This window comes from Microcaecilia unicolor, chromosome 3 (genome assembly GCF_901765095.1).
Source record: "Microcaecilia unicolor chromosome 3, aMicUni1.1, whole genome shotgun sequence".
Lineage (NCBI taxonomy): Eukaryota > Metazoa > Chordata > Amphibia > Gymnophiona > Siphonopidae > Microcaecilia > Microcaecilia unicolor.
The window spans coordinates 215,074,837-215,090,718 of record NC_044033.1 but is presented as its reverse complement, the minus strand read 5'-3'; the positions used below and the strand labels follow the sequence as shown (position 1 = coordinate 215,090,718).

The 15,882-nt window shown below is 43.9% G+C and overlaps 1 protein-coding gene across 1 annotated transcript in view; it reads right to left on the bottom strand.

Moving 5' to 3' along the window:
• Positions 1–4,301: 4,301 nt before the first annotated feature.
• LOC115466300 (carbohydrate sulfotransferase 6-like) overlaps positions 4,302–15,882 on the bottom strand; it is a 16,532-nt gene continuing 4,951 nt past the window's right edge. Inside the window, exon 2 of the mRNA XM_030197465.1 lies at positions 4,302–5,669. Within this exon, the coding sequence (XP_030053325.1) occupies positions 4,495–5,655 (1,161 nt within the window). The 5' untranslated portion in view covers positions 5,656–5,669 and the 3' untranslated portion in view covers positions 4,302–4,494. The remainder of the gene's footprint in view (positions 5,670–15,882) is intronic.

Below are 15,882 nucleotides of genomic sequence, written 5' to 3'. Positions count from 1 at the left end.
CCCCTCTTACGGGTTCACCCTTGCTTGCAAAATCTGAGGATTTTATTTGCATATCAAAGGAATAGCAATTTGAGTGACATCCTATGCCCTGCGGATATTTGGAATAGACAAAGCATGAGTCATACTCATGAAGGTATGCATAGTAGCTGTGGGAAATGCTCTGTATGTGTGAATATGATGAAAACTAAAGAATTTGTAGATCAGAATACAGGAAAGGTGCATGCTTGTCGTGCTATCACTAATTGTACATCGATGAATGTGATCTACGTCATTACTTGCCCGTGTGGATTGAACTATGTTGGGCAGACCTCACGGGCGTTGAAGACGAGACTGATTGAACATAGGCATTGCATACAGTCAAAAAAATTGCATGAACCTATGGTGACTCATTGCATGGATAAGCAGCATGATTTTTCAGAACTGAAATGTATGGTAATAGAGCAGGTTCAAGTTACGGAGAGAAGGGGAGACATCAGGAATCTGTTGAGAAGAAAGGAGCAGAGGTGGATTTTCACTTTGCAAACTGTTATACCGAGGGGATCTATTGAATGGAAAGCATTCCTGTGAATATACGTCATGGGAACGGAATGACGTCAGACGCTGAGTATTTAATCTGGAAGATTCAACAAAGACGCCGACCGCCATTTCTATGTAGAGGCCAGAGGACAGTATGCTGGCGAGTCAATTGTTCTTGGAGGTGTTGAATAAGTATATTTTCCCCTGAAGCAGCCAGATAGTGGCGAAACAGGGCTTCCCTGTCGGGAATTACAAAGAAAGAGAAAGAGAAGTAAAAGACAGAAATTCGTGAAGTTTCACAAATGGAAATGGTCACCGTCCATGATAAGTAATACTTAATTTTTTGGCTTTTTGATATGAAGCATTGCGTGTCTGCCCTTAATGAGTGTTTACAGGGGTGAGATGGTATTATGAATATGAAAGTAAATGAAGTGGAGTTTTTTTTTAAAAGACTAATGATTAAGAGGTTCCCTCTCTATTTAAAAGGCATGTCCTTTACAAAGAGGTGTATCCGGTATTCACTGAGGTCTTTTTTTTTCTCCACTATTTTTTCATTTGATTTCCATCTACTCTTGAACACTCAAAGTTGATCGTAGAATTGTTTTTGGACTATTGTGGATAGTATATACACATGTTTATACTAAGGAAGATCTCCTCTATATGTGTATATAGTTTATAATTTATGTATGAGATATCTCATACATATTAATTATGATTATTCCCAAAAAAGCCAGCTCTTTCTCCCTTCCTTCCTTCCTCCATATTAGCATATTCATTTGCATATATATATATATATGTGTGTGTGTGTGTGTGCAAATGAATATGCTAATATGCCCCGCCCCATCCTTTGCCCCCCCCAAATGAAACAGTCAAACTACACCCATGGCTCTGCCCCTTCCCGGCGCCGTCCCCAGAGATGGCCGCCCTTAGAGATGGGCGTCCCCGTTCGATTATGCCCCTCCACACTACTAACAATGTCAACACAATACACACATAGGACTCAGTCAAACTCAAATTCAGAAGTTTTTGAAAAGTAGATTATTATCTACTGCTATACTGTAGCTCAGTCACTGTCAATGTGTGTTCATTAACTAAAAGCCATCTGCACATTTGCTACAATCAAATATTTCTTTAGCAACCATTTTTTAATTTTTTGTGTTCTCTTTTTTGTCTGTGCAAATATGGTAACCCCATGTCACACTTTCCCAGTACAAACTCTGAGACACAATTCCAATACTGCTCCTACCCCCCCCCCCCCCCAAACACATAGACACCTTCTCCCAACACACCCCCCCAAAAATCAGAAACACTTCAATTCCTTCCAAAAACACACAAAATGACACTCCACAAAATTAGAACTCTTCACAGAATGATCTGTTTTTTTGTGAACCCTTAGTAAGTATCTGCTTACTGGTCCTTATTTTAGAAGTTATTCATGGTATACACATGTATATAACATACACATGCAAAACCCAAGTTTAAATAGCCAGCATTTGCACGTGTGTTGTCAGGAACACATGTATTTTCAAAGGGGGCATGGTATGCGGAGAATCAGTGTGTTTTTTTCTAGCAAAAAAGGTGCTGGTACTCAAATGCCAGGTCACCCCTTCAGGGTTGGGGTGATCACTGAGGGACCAGGGCCCCTTGCAACCAGTCACAGAATCTATGACAAGGCAGAATTGGTGCGTAGAGCCTGAGCTCTTTTATTAAAACGTGGGGACCATGGGTCAATTTTAGCAGACAATGGAAAAGGTGCCGGTACTCAGTATCCCCAAGTACCCCCTCAAAAAAGCCCTGTGGAGAATAAAACTAAGAATGTTATAATGCCTTTGTATCGCTCCATGATGCGACCGCACCTCAAATATTGTGTGCAATCCTGGTCTACGCATCTCAAAAAAGATATAGCGGAATTAGAAAAGGTCCAGAGAATGGAAATGAAAATGATAAACATTCACAGGTGCAGGTGTTTGTAAAGTGCTTGTTTCAGACAGTTCTTTACAGGAGGGATTAAGGGAAGTTTCCCCTTCCAAGTCCAAATTTAGAAATCATTCCCACCCCTGTTCCCTCTAAGCTGAGCCGTAGTCCTCCAACTGCATTGCTACCAGCAGTACACAAAATAAAATTCAGTCAGGCCCCCCCCCCACCACGCCCCTGCGCCGCATAGTCTCCACACCTTCACCCCCCCCCCCCCAAGAAAGCCAGATTCTACAAACAGTGAAAATACTGGTAAAGTAACAAATGCATTTTCTTCTGTACTCTGCTAAATATAAAATGAAAAGATGTATATTTCTAAGTATTTCATGAGCATGTCCCCCTTTCTTTTCCCTCTCCTCTCCTCTTCTCTCCATCCCTATGTATTTCCCTCCCCCCCCCCCCCCATATACACCCCTTCCAATCTTCCAGTCTCCCTCCACCCACCTTTTTTTAACAGCTTCCTCACTCCCGCCCTCCGCCCACATGACTCCATCCACATCCCTTCCCCTCGCATATCTTATCGTGCCCTGGTGGTCTAGTGGCCTCTTCAGAACAGGAAAGAACCCCACTCTTTTCTGCCCGGCACTGCCACTGACCAGCTCGTTGCCGGCGTCGCTTCAAAATGGCTACCGAGACTTCAAGCAGTGACCTTGCAAGACTTCTGCAGACATCTTGGCAGCCATTTTGAAGGTTTTAAATTTTATGTAACTTTGTCTTTTAGCCCCTGACGCAGCCCTGCTGGGCGAAATACGGCCTGTGCTGGGCTGATATGTACATTTGGTTTTCATTTAATAACTTTGTGTTTATCTTTTACTGATCTGCTTTGTTGTTTCCACTAGACCACTAGGGCACATTAAAGTACGTGAAGGGAGGGCACTCTGAAGCCCACCTGCCCGCCCGCAAGCCAGCCAGCCATAAGCCCAGACAACCAGGCAGTTGGTTAACTTAGTGGGGTTTAAAAAAGGTTTTGAAGGCTAACTAAAGGAAAAGTCCATTGACCATTATTAAATGGACTTAGGGAAAATCCACTGCTTACTTCTGGGATAAGCAGCATAAAATATTTTTGTACTCTTGCCAGGTATTTGTGACCTGGATTGGCCACTGTTGGAAACAGGATGCTGGGCTTGATGGACCTTTGGTCTGTCCCAGTATGGCAATACTTATGTAGGCTGAAAAACCCGCCCGGATGCCCCATGGTACCCTCAAAAAGAGGACTTGTCCAGATAATCCCAGACATATGGTAACCTTAGCCAATTGCTAGAAATGGACAGGTTCCCTGGAGACCTGTAGAACTTGCCTGTCCCTCTCTATTGAAAATGTAATGGTGAAGCAGCACCCCCTACTGGCAACACTGTAGATGGAGGAGGACTGCTCAGCTTAGAGGGAACCGTGAGCCACCTCTGAGTTTCCATTATGGCAGATATATAGTGTTTGCAAAATGTGCCACTCACACATGCAAGCTGCTGTTTTATCACCTGCACATGTGTTGCCACATACACCTGGCAGTTCCCCTGTTTTCTTACATTGATATTTTTTTCTATATTTATTATTGTAAAATGGATGCTTCTGCCACATATAACCATCACATGCGTGTGTATTCCACCAGGTACTTTAGAACTGGCTCTACGTTGGCAGACACGGTTCTAAAATTCTACTGGAAATGTAGACATCCCAACTTAGATGTATCAATTCCAATTTCCATGTTCTCTCTAAAAGACACTCGTTATATTTAAATAGTGAAAATTCACATATTTATTATTCGGTGCCACTTGAGAGAGCATACGCAGCCAGACAGCAAATCTGTTCCATGATACAGCCTATCAACAAAGGGTCAGTAACACATCTTGCCATGAAACAGCAGAGTCTGTCAGAAGAGCTGAGCGATCTTGCAACACATCCTGATAGGAAACAGGAGAGACTGTTTAGAAGGACAGAATGCCCCTTTCTTTAGTGCAAGATGGTGCATCACTTCAGTGGACAGGCCGTGCAGAAGGCTGAAACATCCTAATGCTCTTCCTGAAAGCTCTTTTGTGGTACCACCAACTGTAGCAAACTGTCCTTTAGCTCATCTTCGGACTGGACAGGGTGATAACCAAACACCTTCATGTTCTCCCTGCAAAGATGCTGAACTTCCTGCACCTTCTGGAAGCTCAGGTTCTCCCTCCAGTACTGGGTGGTCCTTTTGGAAAACTTGCTGATGGGCATTAAGGTTCCATCCTTTGAACCATAGTGGATGGGTTTCTCATCGACGGAAGTGATGTTATGAACCCAAGATTCCAGCCTGGAGGACATGGTGAGGCCAAACGCCTGGTACCACATTTTGAAGTAATCCAGTGGGTTCTTTGCCAGATCTTCAAAGCGAACCAGGTGGTAGTGGTTCCTAGGGAATGGGGGAGGACTCGCCCTAGCAGCATTGTAAATCCTCACCTGGGCATCACAAACTTTCTGCATCACTATGTTGACATTGGACTCTGAATTCTTGCTCCTGCTTAACATTGCGTTGCTATAATTCAGTCTTGCATACTGGCGAGAGGAGAAGATGGCTCTTGGATCCCTCACCAGATGAATGATTGTCAAGTTCAAGGACTGATCCCTGAGAAGTGGGTATAGCACCTTAAGGTCCAGGAGCCTCACGGCCTTCACCACTATATGGCTGTAGGTTCTACATGCCTCTTCTATCTTTCGGAAAGGGACTTGCATACAATCATTTATACATAACAGTCTGTCAATGATGTCACAGCGCTGGAAGGCATTGCATGCCGGCGGAGTGCAGAGAGCCCTGCTCTCCTGCCACATGAAGAGGTCAGAGATGAATTCATCCTTGTACACATAAGATGTCAGTGCTTCCATGTCACAAAGAAAGATGGACCTGAGCAGATTCCTTGCAGCTGGTTGCAGAAGGTATGGAGGTTTCGTGCTTAACAATTTCCACACATGCCAGATTGGCTCCATCAAGTAGAAGACGTCTGGGTTCTGGTTGAAAAGTTGACCCACAAAAGAAGATCCAGCTCGCCATGTGGAGAGGATAAGGAGCCGAGTTTTCACGGTTCTTCCCTGGGGAATCTGATCAAACACGGTGCAGTGCTGCTTTTTCCAATACAGTATCATCAGAGCAGATACCAGAACCAGGAGGCACACTCGGGAGAAGCGGACACTCGGATTCATTCCTTTTCTTGAGGCTGTGAATACAAAAATGGAGAAAGGTTGGTTACGGACAAAACTTGATATCCATCTAACTCTGGCACCTTCAGAATCTCAAGCAAGTGACAGAAAGTGTGCACGTAAAAACTCTTCACACATCCATAAGACAGTGCCTGAGATCAAGTCATCAGCACTGGGGCCATTAACTGACCTCACTACTAAAAAAGAATAGGGCTGGGATGTTTCTATGCATAAGCTTTTTGTTGCCTACAATTTTAATTCCCCTTGCAAATCTGCGATGTTTTGCGTGGCTGCTCTTGTTTCAGTGATCACCAGCTCATTGCAGGTGGAGGTTTGCAGAATTGTTGCATAGAGTTGCACAAACACTGTGTATGAATGGTACAAGCATGCAGGGGTGATTTGCGAGATGTTCATTTATTCATTGAATGTGATATACAGTTGGTCCAGATGGCGTCCGTGAGAGGGAGCACTGCCTGAAGGCTCCTGGAACTCAAGCCACTTTACCCAGCGTTTTGCTTTCTTTCACCCCCAATATGGTGAAAGAAAGGGGAAAACAGAAGTTAAAGCCGCTTCTAACCCCATGAGTACCTCAACACTGTGTCAGCCAACTTTAGAACATTTTGGGCTTCAGACTCATGGAAGTCAGGTCCCTGCCCAGGTTGGATCCCCAGTACATCCAGGGGATCTTGGTGTGGAGGCGGAGACGGTGTCGCTGAGTCCGCCTAACCAGACTGCCCCTCCGAGACCGAGTGGAGCTTCGGGGCCGACGGGAGAGCTTCAATCGGTGTTTTCTGAGGCTAATAGCGGCCCTGTTGGATTCTTGACACCGGAGGATATGACATCACAAAGGAGGGAGAGAGATGTTGATTCCTTCCCCTCCCCTACCCTGGCGTCTCCCCCAGTGGGACTCGGAGTGAGTGTAAAGCCGGCGGTCGTTACTTTAGAGGCCCTCTGGGATGTCATTCAAACTATGAACACGTCGCTGCTTCAACTTTCCTCTTCGTTTAAAACTGAAGTACAGGATTTAAAAGTACATCAACAGACTTTGGAATCGAAGGTGCAAGCACAGGAAGATAAGAGTGAGTCTAATTTACTTGAGATAAAAAATTTACAACTAGCTGTTGGTAATATCTATATAAATAAATCCCACCTCAAACATTCTGAAGCTCACTGCAAGGCACTGAAGCACTGCACTCCTGTAGTCTTCGTAGGCTAGAGTATCAGGACCAGTCACCCTCAGTCATAGACCCGCCCTCATAGGGTTACCATATGGCTCCAGAAAAAGGAGGACGGATTGAGCCAGCCGGGTTTTACTTCCATTGCTTTCCATTGACAACAATGGAAGTAAAACCCGGCTGGCTCAATTACTTCCATTGAAAGCAATGGAAGTAAAACCCGGCTGGCTCAATCCGTCCTCCTTTTTCTGGAGCCATATGGTAACCCTACGCCCCCCAGCCACGCCCCATCTGTGCATAAAACGCTACCTCAACGTTCTGAGGACAAAAGCTCCTGAAGCCAACTGCACACTCCCTCAAGGGTTCGTTAGTTCATGGTGGTGAAGCCATGAAACTCACCATGTCTGTGTTCCCCGTCCTCGCGTCAAACGTGATAACGTCGAGGGCGCAACACAGACGGCCATCAACACACCCGCCCCCACCCACACACATGTCACTCCCTCCATCCCTCCCACTTTGACGCCCGTCACGCCCCTAACAGCACCAGAACTAAATCTGATGCAATTTCTTGAAAATTCCTTAGAACCTATCACTGAGCGCACGACTCTTCTTGCGTCTTTCGCCTTTGAAACCGATCGCAACAACATACTAAGACTGTACTTCAGATCTATTGCAGCTCAATTTTATGGTGCAAAAATACAAGTTTTTCCAGATATTAGCAAAGTAACTCAAAAAGGAGAAAAGAGTTTTGGGGGCTACGGCCTCGAATCCTCTCTTTAGGTGGCACTTTTAGACTTAAATTTGCATGCAGATGTCTTATCTCCTTAAACATGATTCAGTATGTATTCTTTGACCCGGATAAATGAGGCAATTAATTATTGCCAAAGAAAGCGGTGGAGTTGTAGTTTTGAATGCGCCAGAGGGGAGCTGAAAACGTTGGCAGAGACCTGGCTTCTACCCTCTCAATCTAATTTGTTTAAGAGATTATTCTCCTTAGTTACCTTATATCATTGCTTTGTATCTTGATCATAACTAGTGGACTAACATTTTTTTTCTAACTCCTTGAATATTTAAAGGAAAATGTAATTTTTCTTCTTTTTTGTGAATTTCTTATTTGCCTACATTTATGTTAAATGAATGTATTATTTTGAAAATTATAAATAAAGAATTTTAAAAAATGTGATATACAGGTGACAAAACCAGTGCCATTGAGTGGTTTTCTGGCTAGGATATCAGGCTGGCACCCGAGGAAATCTATACCAGAAAAAAACTATATATCAGACAGGTGGATTGTCTCTGTGGCAGGAAAACTTTTGACCAATACAAAGTCAAAAGTGGAGAAAGAAAGACCTCAGTGATACCACTCGAGCCACCCAAGGTTTAAGGCGTTGAGAACAGTGCACCATCACAGATCAGAAAAAAAACTCCACTCTCCATAAAGTTCATCAATTTATTTCATTCCCAAAGCAGAGTGAAAAAAACCACTTGTACAATCTACAGGTTAGAAAAAAACAAATCACAGTCACTGTAATCCCAAATAGGTGAATATTTCAGTTTATCTCACGCCGTCTTCAAACTGCATATCTTCACATCGGTTGCCAGTAATTCCCCAATACCCGACAGGGAGTCCCTGTTTCGCTAAAGCTGCATCAGAGGTAATTATCTTGCGTATGACCACTGTACAGTACAATCCGGTTAGCTCATGTGAACTTGTGACACCCAAGGAAGCTAGGGTTCAAATTCCAGCATTTCACCCTATGACTTAGTCCCCCTTTACCTTAGGGACAAACTTAGAGGCCCTTTTTCCAAAGCTTAACGCATAATAACAGAATTAGTGCACATTAAACACTAAGAAGCCCCTTTTATACCTGTGAGCTTCTTAGCATTAGCATGCTCTAATTCCATTAATGCATGCTAAGCTTTAGTAAAGGGCCTCTTTCATAGGAAACTACCTATTGTACCTGATTGTAACTCATCTTGAGCTCCTACTGAAATGGTGTGGGCCAAAAATACAAACAAAATGCAACAAACATGAAAAATAACAATACAAAAACACATTTAGAATATTTACTACTCCATGGTGATGTTCCTTTTCAATGTAGTCAACAGTAGACCTCGTAATCAAATGCTACTCTGTTTTCCCTCAGTTAAGTTAAACAATGATGTATATTTGACTCCTCTATATATTATCAAGCAGTGTTGATGTGAAATTCGTTACCAATACAGCTTTGCTTTTTTGGAGAATTATCTACTTTTTCAAAAAGGACTTAAAACATATCTATTCAATAAATATTTCTCTTAACGTAGTCACAGAATAGTTGTAAAGTTTTATTTGTAAATTCCCAGATTTTTATCCTGTTATCTTAAACCTGTGATCTGCATTGAACTATTTTTGGTATTGTGGAAAAGAACTGTGTAACATAACATAACTCCCAAAACACCGATTTCTATATCCCTCTGCTGAGCTCAACACAGCCAAGAATGCTTACTCTTCTTGGATTGGATTAGATTTATTACTTATAACACACCCTTCAGATGGTCACGTGATGGTTTGAGGAAGGAAGTCGCAACTTTCTTCTCTCTGGGGCTCCCCTTCCTTCATTCCCCGAACAACGAGTGAAAATCAATCGAAACTACTCCTAAACCGCGGGTCCACCATGTGCCTCTTTATGGATTCTTTTGTTACAAAGGAGACCCGGGCGTCAGCGCTGAAATCAGGGAAGAAAAGCGCCGAGAAACAGCGAGGATCGGGGGAAGCCAAGATGGCGCCCGGCCCGGTTTCGGAAATCCCGCCGAGATTCCACCTACTGCAAGTACAGCAAATTACGGAGGCGGTGAAAGCGACTCTACAGCCAGAGCTAACAAAGTTATCTGAACAAATAGCGGGCGTGGAATCGCTGCTGGGAGAAACGACTAGACGGACGGGATAACTTGAAGTGCGAGTGTCTGAGCTGGAGGACTCGAGCAGGGACAGAGAAACATCACTGCAGGACCTGCAGAAAATGCTGAGAGCCCAAGCGAAACACTTGGACGACCTGGAAAACAGATCCCGGAGGTCTAACCTCCGTTTGATTGGGATTCCGGAATCAGTGTCGGATCGTGCCTTACCCACGCAGTTGGAGAATTAGCTGAAGTCAGAATTCGCACTTTTGGAGAGCGCTGGGCCGCTGTGCCTGGAGAGAGCGCATCGCTTGGGCAGGAAAATCGAAGGAGGCAACAGGCCGAGAGTGGTCATAATTAAGGTACATAACTTCCTGCACAAGGAGGAAATTCTGAGAGGCGCCCGATCTAAATGGGACTCATTGACATTTGATGGAGCAGCTGTAAAAAATTTTCAGGACTATTCTGCAGCCCTGCAGGAGCGCAGGAAGGCATTTGGCCCGGTATGCCGCCACCTGGCAGTGAAAAACCAAAGATTTATGTTACTATATCCGGCCCAGCTCAAAGTGCTGGAAGCGGGAGGCTGGAAGATGTACCATTCGCAGGAAGAGGCTCAGGGCCTGCTGCGGGACAATCCCCCATCTTCCCCTGGACAAAATGGCTGAGGGAAATCTGCATGAAGTGGGTTGTGGCGGAGTCTGTTCGCAGGCACAAGACAGCACCTGGGTAGTTGGTAAATGGTGCACCCAGTTAATATCTGTTATGTTATGCTGTTAATTTGGAATAATACGTTTGGGGTCTGTTGCATGATATGAACAAGCTGTAAATCAAGGTAAGGAAGGATGAATGGTTGACAAAGGGAATGAGTGAGGGTGTGGGGGAGGGGGACCCCTGCCATTGACAGACCGGTGCTCTCCTAGTAGATGTTGCGAAAGGAGAGGGCATGAGTATTATGGGGGGGAGAAATCAGGGGAGGGGGGAGGGCAAGGGAGGGAGATAGGGGGGGAAGGGGTGGACTAATGAACAGCAGTGGGTTGTAGGTCGGGGGCACGTCCTAAGGTTATTGGGTAAAGAATGTGGGAGACTCAGGTGGAGCTGGGCGCCTGGATTACCTGTACTTCACTATAGCATAGTACTCATGGAAATCACCCTATTTGTGAAGGGGGGGGGGTGCCCGGACTAGATTTATAACTTGGAACGTAGGGGGCATAACATCTCCAATCAAGAGGGCAAAGATTTTACAAGCTTTAAAAAGGCACCGCGCTGATGTGGCTTGCATCCAAGAGACGAGATTGTCCCGGGAGGAATTACAAAAGTTGAAGCGAGCGTGGGTAGGAGAGGTATTTGGGGCAGCGGCCGAGGGCAGGCGTAGTGGGGTGGCAATCCTAATTCGAAAAGGTGTGGTGGCCAAAGCACAATTGGTAGGCAGTGGCCCTGAGGGGAGGTATGTGGTGGTGCGCCTTTGGCTCCGTCACAATGAATACTTGGTAGTAGCGTTATACGGACCAAACCAGTATGGGAGATCCTTTTATGACCACTTACTCCAGGTGTGTCTCCCACATAGATCATTGCCATTGCTTCCTAATGGGAGACTTCAACTTAGTGGCTGACCACAAAATAGATTGCTCCTCCCCTGGGAGGGCGGCCCAGGGGGACCCAGAGTCTAGGGCTTTATCTTAGTTTATAACACACCCTTCACCCTTTTCCAGGGCGACGAACAAAAATACATACATAAAAACAAACACTACTGTCATGGAACACCTAGCCATCCACTTGTGGCTACCCCGCTGCCTCTTAGAGGGTCTATCCCCAGCATAGATCATCTGCCTGCACCTGCCACTTGTGTTCTACACTAGCACCCTCCTCCCACCAACTGGGTCCCAACCTCCTCTAGGCAAGTCTCCTACTCTCAAATTATCCTCAGTGATTCCTAGGTTACTGGGGCCTTTCTCCCAGTGGTCCCACAGTCCCTAGAAAGCACCCACAGAACCCAACACACAAATCACCAGGATTCTTAGTCAGTCCAGTCAAGCAGACGCAATAAACTAAAAATGTTTATTGTCATGAAAAATTAGAACAATAAACAGAAAAGGTGCAATTGGCAAACACTAACAGGTAACTGAAATATTCATCAATTATAACACTATCTAAACATTTGTTTATTATCTAAATAGTACCTGGGGAGTTCAGGACATATAGCGGCTCACAGGTTATCCAATATAACTGTTCACGGGGCCTCAGCAAAGAGATCTTTCTCTCTCTTCTCTCTGGCTAAGACTGGAGAAAAAGCTAGTACATCCTAGCTGAATTTGAGATCTGGGCCAATCAGAGCCCAGAACAACATTTTTTTAAAAGTAGCTGGCCACATCACTGCAGGTTAACTTCTTCTCTGTGTTAAACTAAAGAAGGAAGGCTTCCGATCAGATACCGCATTCAGTTCAAGTTTCTCCTTCTTACCTACAAATGCACTCAGTCTGCTGCCCCTCACTACCTCTCTACCCTCATCTCCCCTTACGTTCCCGCCCGAAACCTCTGTTCACAGGACAAATCCCTCCTCTCAGTACCCTTCTCCACCACCGCCAACTCCAGGCTCTGCTCATTCTGCCTCGCCTCACCCTATGCTTGGAACAAACTTCCTGAGCCCTTACGCCAAGCCCCCTCCCTGCCCATCTTCAAGTCTTTGCTTAAAGCCAACCTCTTCAATGCTGCTTTCAGCACCTAACTCTTACCTTTCAGGTAATCTAGACTGCCCCAATTTGACTGCCCCTATCGGACTGACTGTTCACTTGTCCTTTAGATTGTAAGCTCTTTGAGCAGGGACTGTCCTTCTATGTTAAATTGTACAGCACTGCGTAACCCTAGTAGCGCTTTAGAAATGTTAAGTAGTAGTAGTAGTAGTAAGGAACAGTCATTTCTCTGTAACAGCTTTAAACATAAACATGCACCACCTGCTGGCCAAACAAGAGAAATACACGTCATGAAATATTGTAATTCATATACTGGAAAATTCACCATTTCGCCACAACTACTCAAAATCTTCATCATACATAAACAAGTAAAACATTTAAGAACAACCCCAACTTGGCATCCTTTTAAACTTAACAACTTACAGCTGTATCCCTAATAACTATCAACTCTTAATTAATTATGCTGGTGTGAATAACTAGGTGCAACAGGGTCTCCACAAAACTCCCTCTATGGGGACAATTTGCCCATGTATAGAAGTTGGCATGATGGAAAAACCATTTCAATTTTAACACATAATACAATAAAATATCTTCATAGACAGCATAGGGTGTAAGTAAAGATGTAACATATAGATAAGGGAGAAGAAAATAAGGTGACTAATTTAAAGAAAGTTACATGAATATAATCTCAGGTAGGGTAAGGCTACAGTATATTATATATGGAGAATAGATTTTGGTATTATTTCCTTTATTCACACACTTTTACTGGATCCCTCATGTTTTAAATGTAATGTATGTTGGCAAAACATTTTTTGTAATGATTTCAGAGTAATATGATTTTATAATTGTTTGTAGCATTCTGCCCAGGACCACATCAGGTTCTGTTTTAATAAAGTTACTGTTTGGATTTTACTTCTGGATCTGCTTGTTTCTTTGCTGCTACGTGTGTGTGTATCTATTGCTGCTATGTGTATGTGTGGTTGTGTCTGTGTGTGTGTCTATTGCTGCTACATGTGTGTGTGTGTCTGTGTATATGTGTGTGTGTCTAGTGCTGCTACATGTGTGTGTGTGTCTGTGTATGTATGTGTCTCTGTGTCTAGTGCTGCTATGTGTGTGTGTCTGTGTGTCTATTGCTGCTACATGTGTGTGTGTCCAGGGCCGTGCTGATACAGTAAGCGAGGTAAGCGCCGCAGGGGGCGCTTGCCTTCGAGGGGCGCCACTGCCCTACCGTCCATCTGCTCACTTGCAAAATCTTTCACCTGAACTTGTGATTCTTCTATCTCCACTACCCTCCCCTTTTCATGCAAAGGAGCAGTATTAATTGAGGCAGGCACGCTCTTCAAGTTACGTGAGAATACAACCAGATTGCTATTTATGCTTCGGTTTGGGGCTAGCTCCACAGTCAGGGTGAGTTTCAGAGCTTGAAACAGCATTCAAATTAAAGAGAACCTGAAATTTTAAAAGTGCTAAAAATAAGTTTTAAAAGTATTTGCCTTAAATCTAATTGCAGAATTCAGGTGCTGGGAGTCTGTACTTGGTTGTCATATGCTCAGATTTGTTTAAATCATATGCAAATTAGTCTGGTGTTTTTCACTAAACATTCCCATGAGTGTCTGTATGTTAATCTGCATTCAAATAGAGCTCTCTGATTGGATGATCAGCTTCTGTTAAGAAATCTGCCCGGCAAGTGAACAGAGTGAGAGCTGTCCTTTGCCAAGAGAGACATCCAGCTGTGACTTCCTGTGATTGTTGACTGAAGTTATAAAAGAGTGCCTGATTGTGGTAAATGAGAAAATATAAGTGAAAAGAGATTGGTGGCGATTGAAGTTTCTCTAGTGAGAAAAGGATCTGAATATTTCAGGATTACTTGAAGTTTATGAAGAATAGAAAATGGTGAATTTCAGTTTAAGAGTGTTTAAATCCTATAAGCTATATAAAGGCTAGGTAGATTTAAGTGACTGTAAGCAAGGAACCTTAATATTGATCTGAAATAAATATTTGATCTGAGATAGTTGATCAGAGATAATGTTTGATCTGAATTATATCCTTTGGTGCAAAGGAGATTAGAATGCAATAGAGTATTTCTTTCTGTTTACCAGTACAGTCAAATAATTCCATTCCACTTAAATAATTTTTTGTTATATATATGAGGGAGTAGTATCTGGATTTATTGTAAATCAAATTGATTCCATTCACAGAATTCATATTCACCTTCATGCATTCATCTGATATTATCTTTTAAGGATGAAGTTTTATTTTATGTTCACTCTGTCTCTTGTGAGCTGAGCACAGTTAGTTTCCTCGGCTGGCACGACTACATATTAGAGGTATTTTGATACTGTGTGAAGTTTACCACAGACGGGTGGCATATATAAACATTCTCCTGGATAGGATGTGATATGTGAAAATACATTTTGCTTTAATGAAATTGCTATAAACTTTAGAGGTCAGAGACTTTATTAATGAGGGATACATACAGTGCTATTTTTCCTGAGGTCCGGCTTACTTGCCTACTCCCTTCTGTTCCTGCTCTGCTGGACGGGGGGAGGGGCGCCAACCGATAGTCTGCAGGGGGGTACCAGAGACCCTAGGCACGGCCCTGTGTGTGTCTATTGCTGCTACATGTGTGTGTGTTTCTGTATCTGTGTATGTGTGTCTAGTGCAGTTACAGTGGGGGAAATAAGTATTTGATCCCTTGCTGATTTTGTAAGTGTGCCCACTGACAAAGACATGAGCAGCCCATAATTGAAGGGTAGGTTATTGGTAACAGTGAGAGATAGCACATCACAAATTAAATCCGGAAAATCACATTGTGGAAGTATATGAATTATTTGCATTCTGCAGAGGGAAATAAGTATTTGATCCCCCACCAACCAGTAAGAGATCTGGCCCCTACAGACCAGGTAGATGCTCCAAATCAACTCGTTACCTGCATGACAGACAGCTGTCGGCAATGGTCACCTGTATGAAAGACACCTGTCCACAGACTCAGTGAATCAGTCAGACTCTAACCTCTACAAAATGGCCAAGAGCAAGGAGCTGTCTAAGGATGTCAGGACAAGATCATACACCTGCACAAGGCTGGAATGGGCTACAAACCATCAGTAAGACGCTGGGCGAGAAGGAGACAACTGTTTGTGCCATAGTAAGAAAATGGAAGAAGTACAAAATGACTGTCAATCGACAAAGATCTGGGGCTCCACGCAAAATCTCACCTCGTGGGTATCCTTGATCATGAGGAAGGTTAGAAATCAGCCTACAACTACAAGGGGGGAACTTGTCAATGATCTCAAGGCAGCTGGGACCACTGTCACCACGAAAACCATTGGTAACACTTACGACATAACGGATTGCAATCCTGCAGTGCCCGCAAGGTCCCCCTGCTCCGGAAGGCACATGTGACGGCCCGTCTGAAGTTTGCCTGTGAACACCTGGATGATGCCGAGAGTGATTGGGAGAAGGTGCTGTGGTCAGATGAGACAAAAATT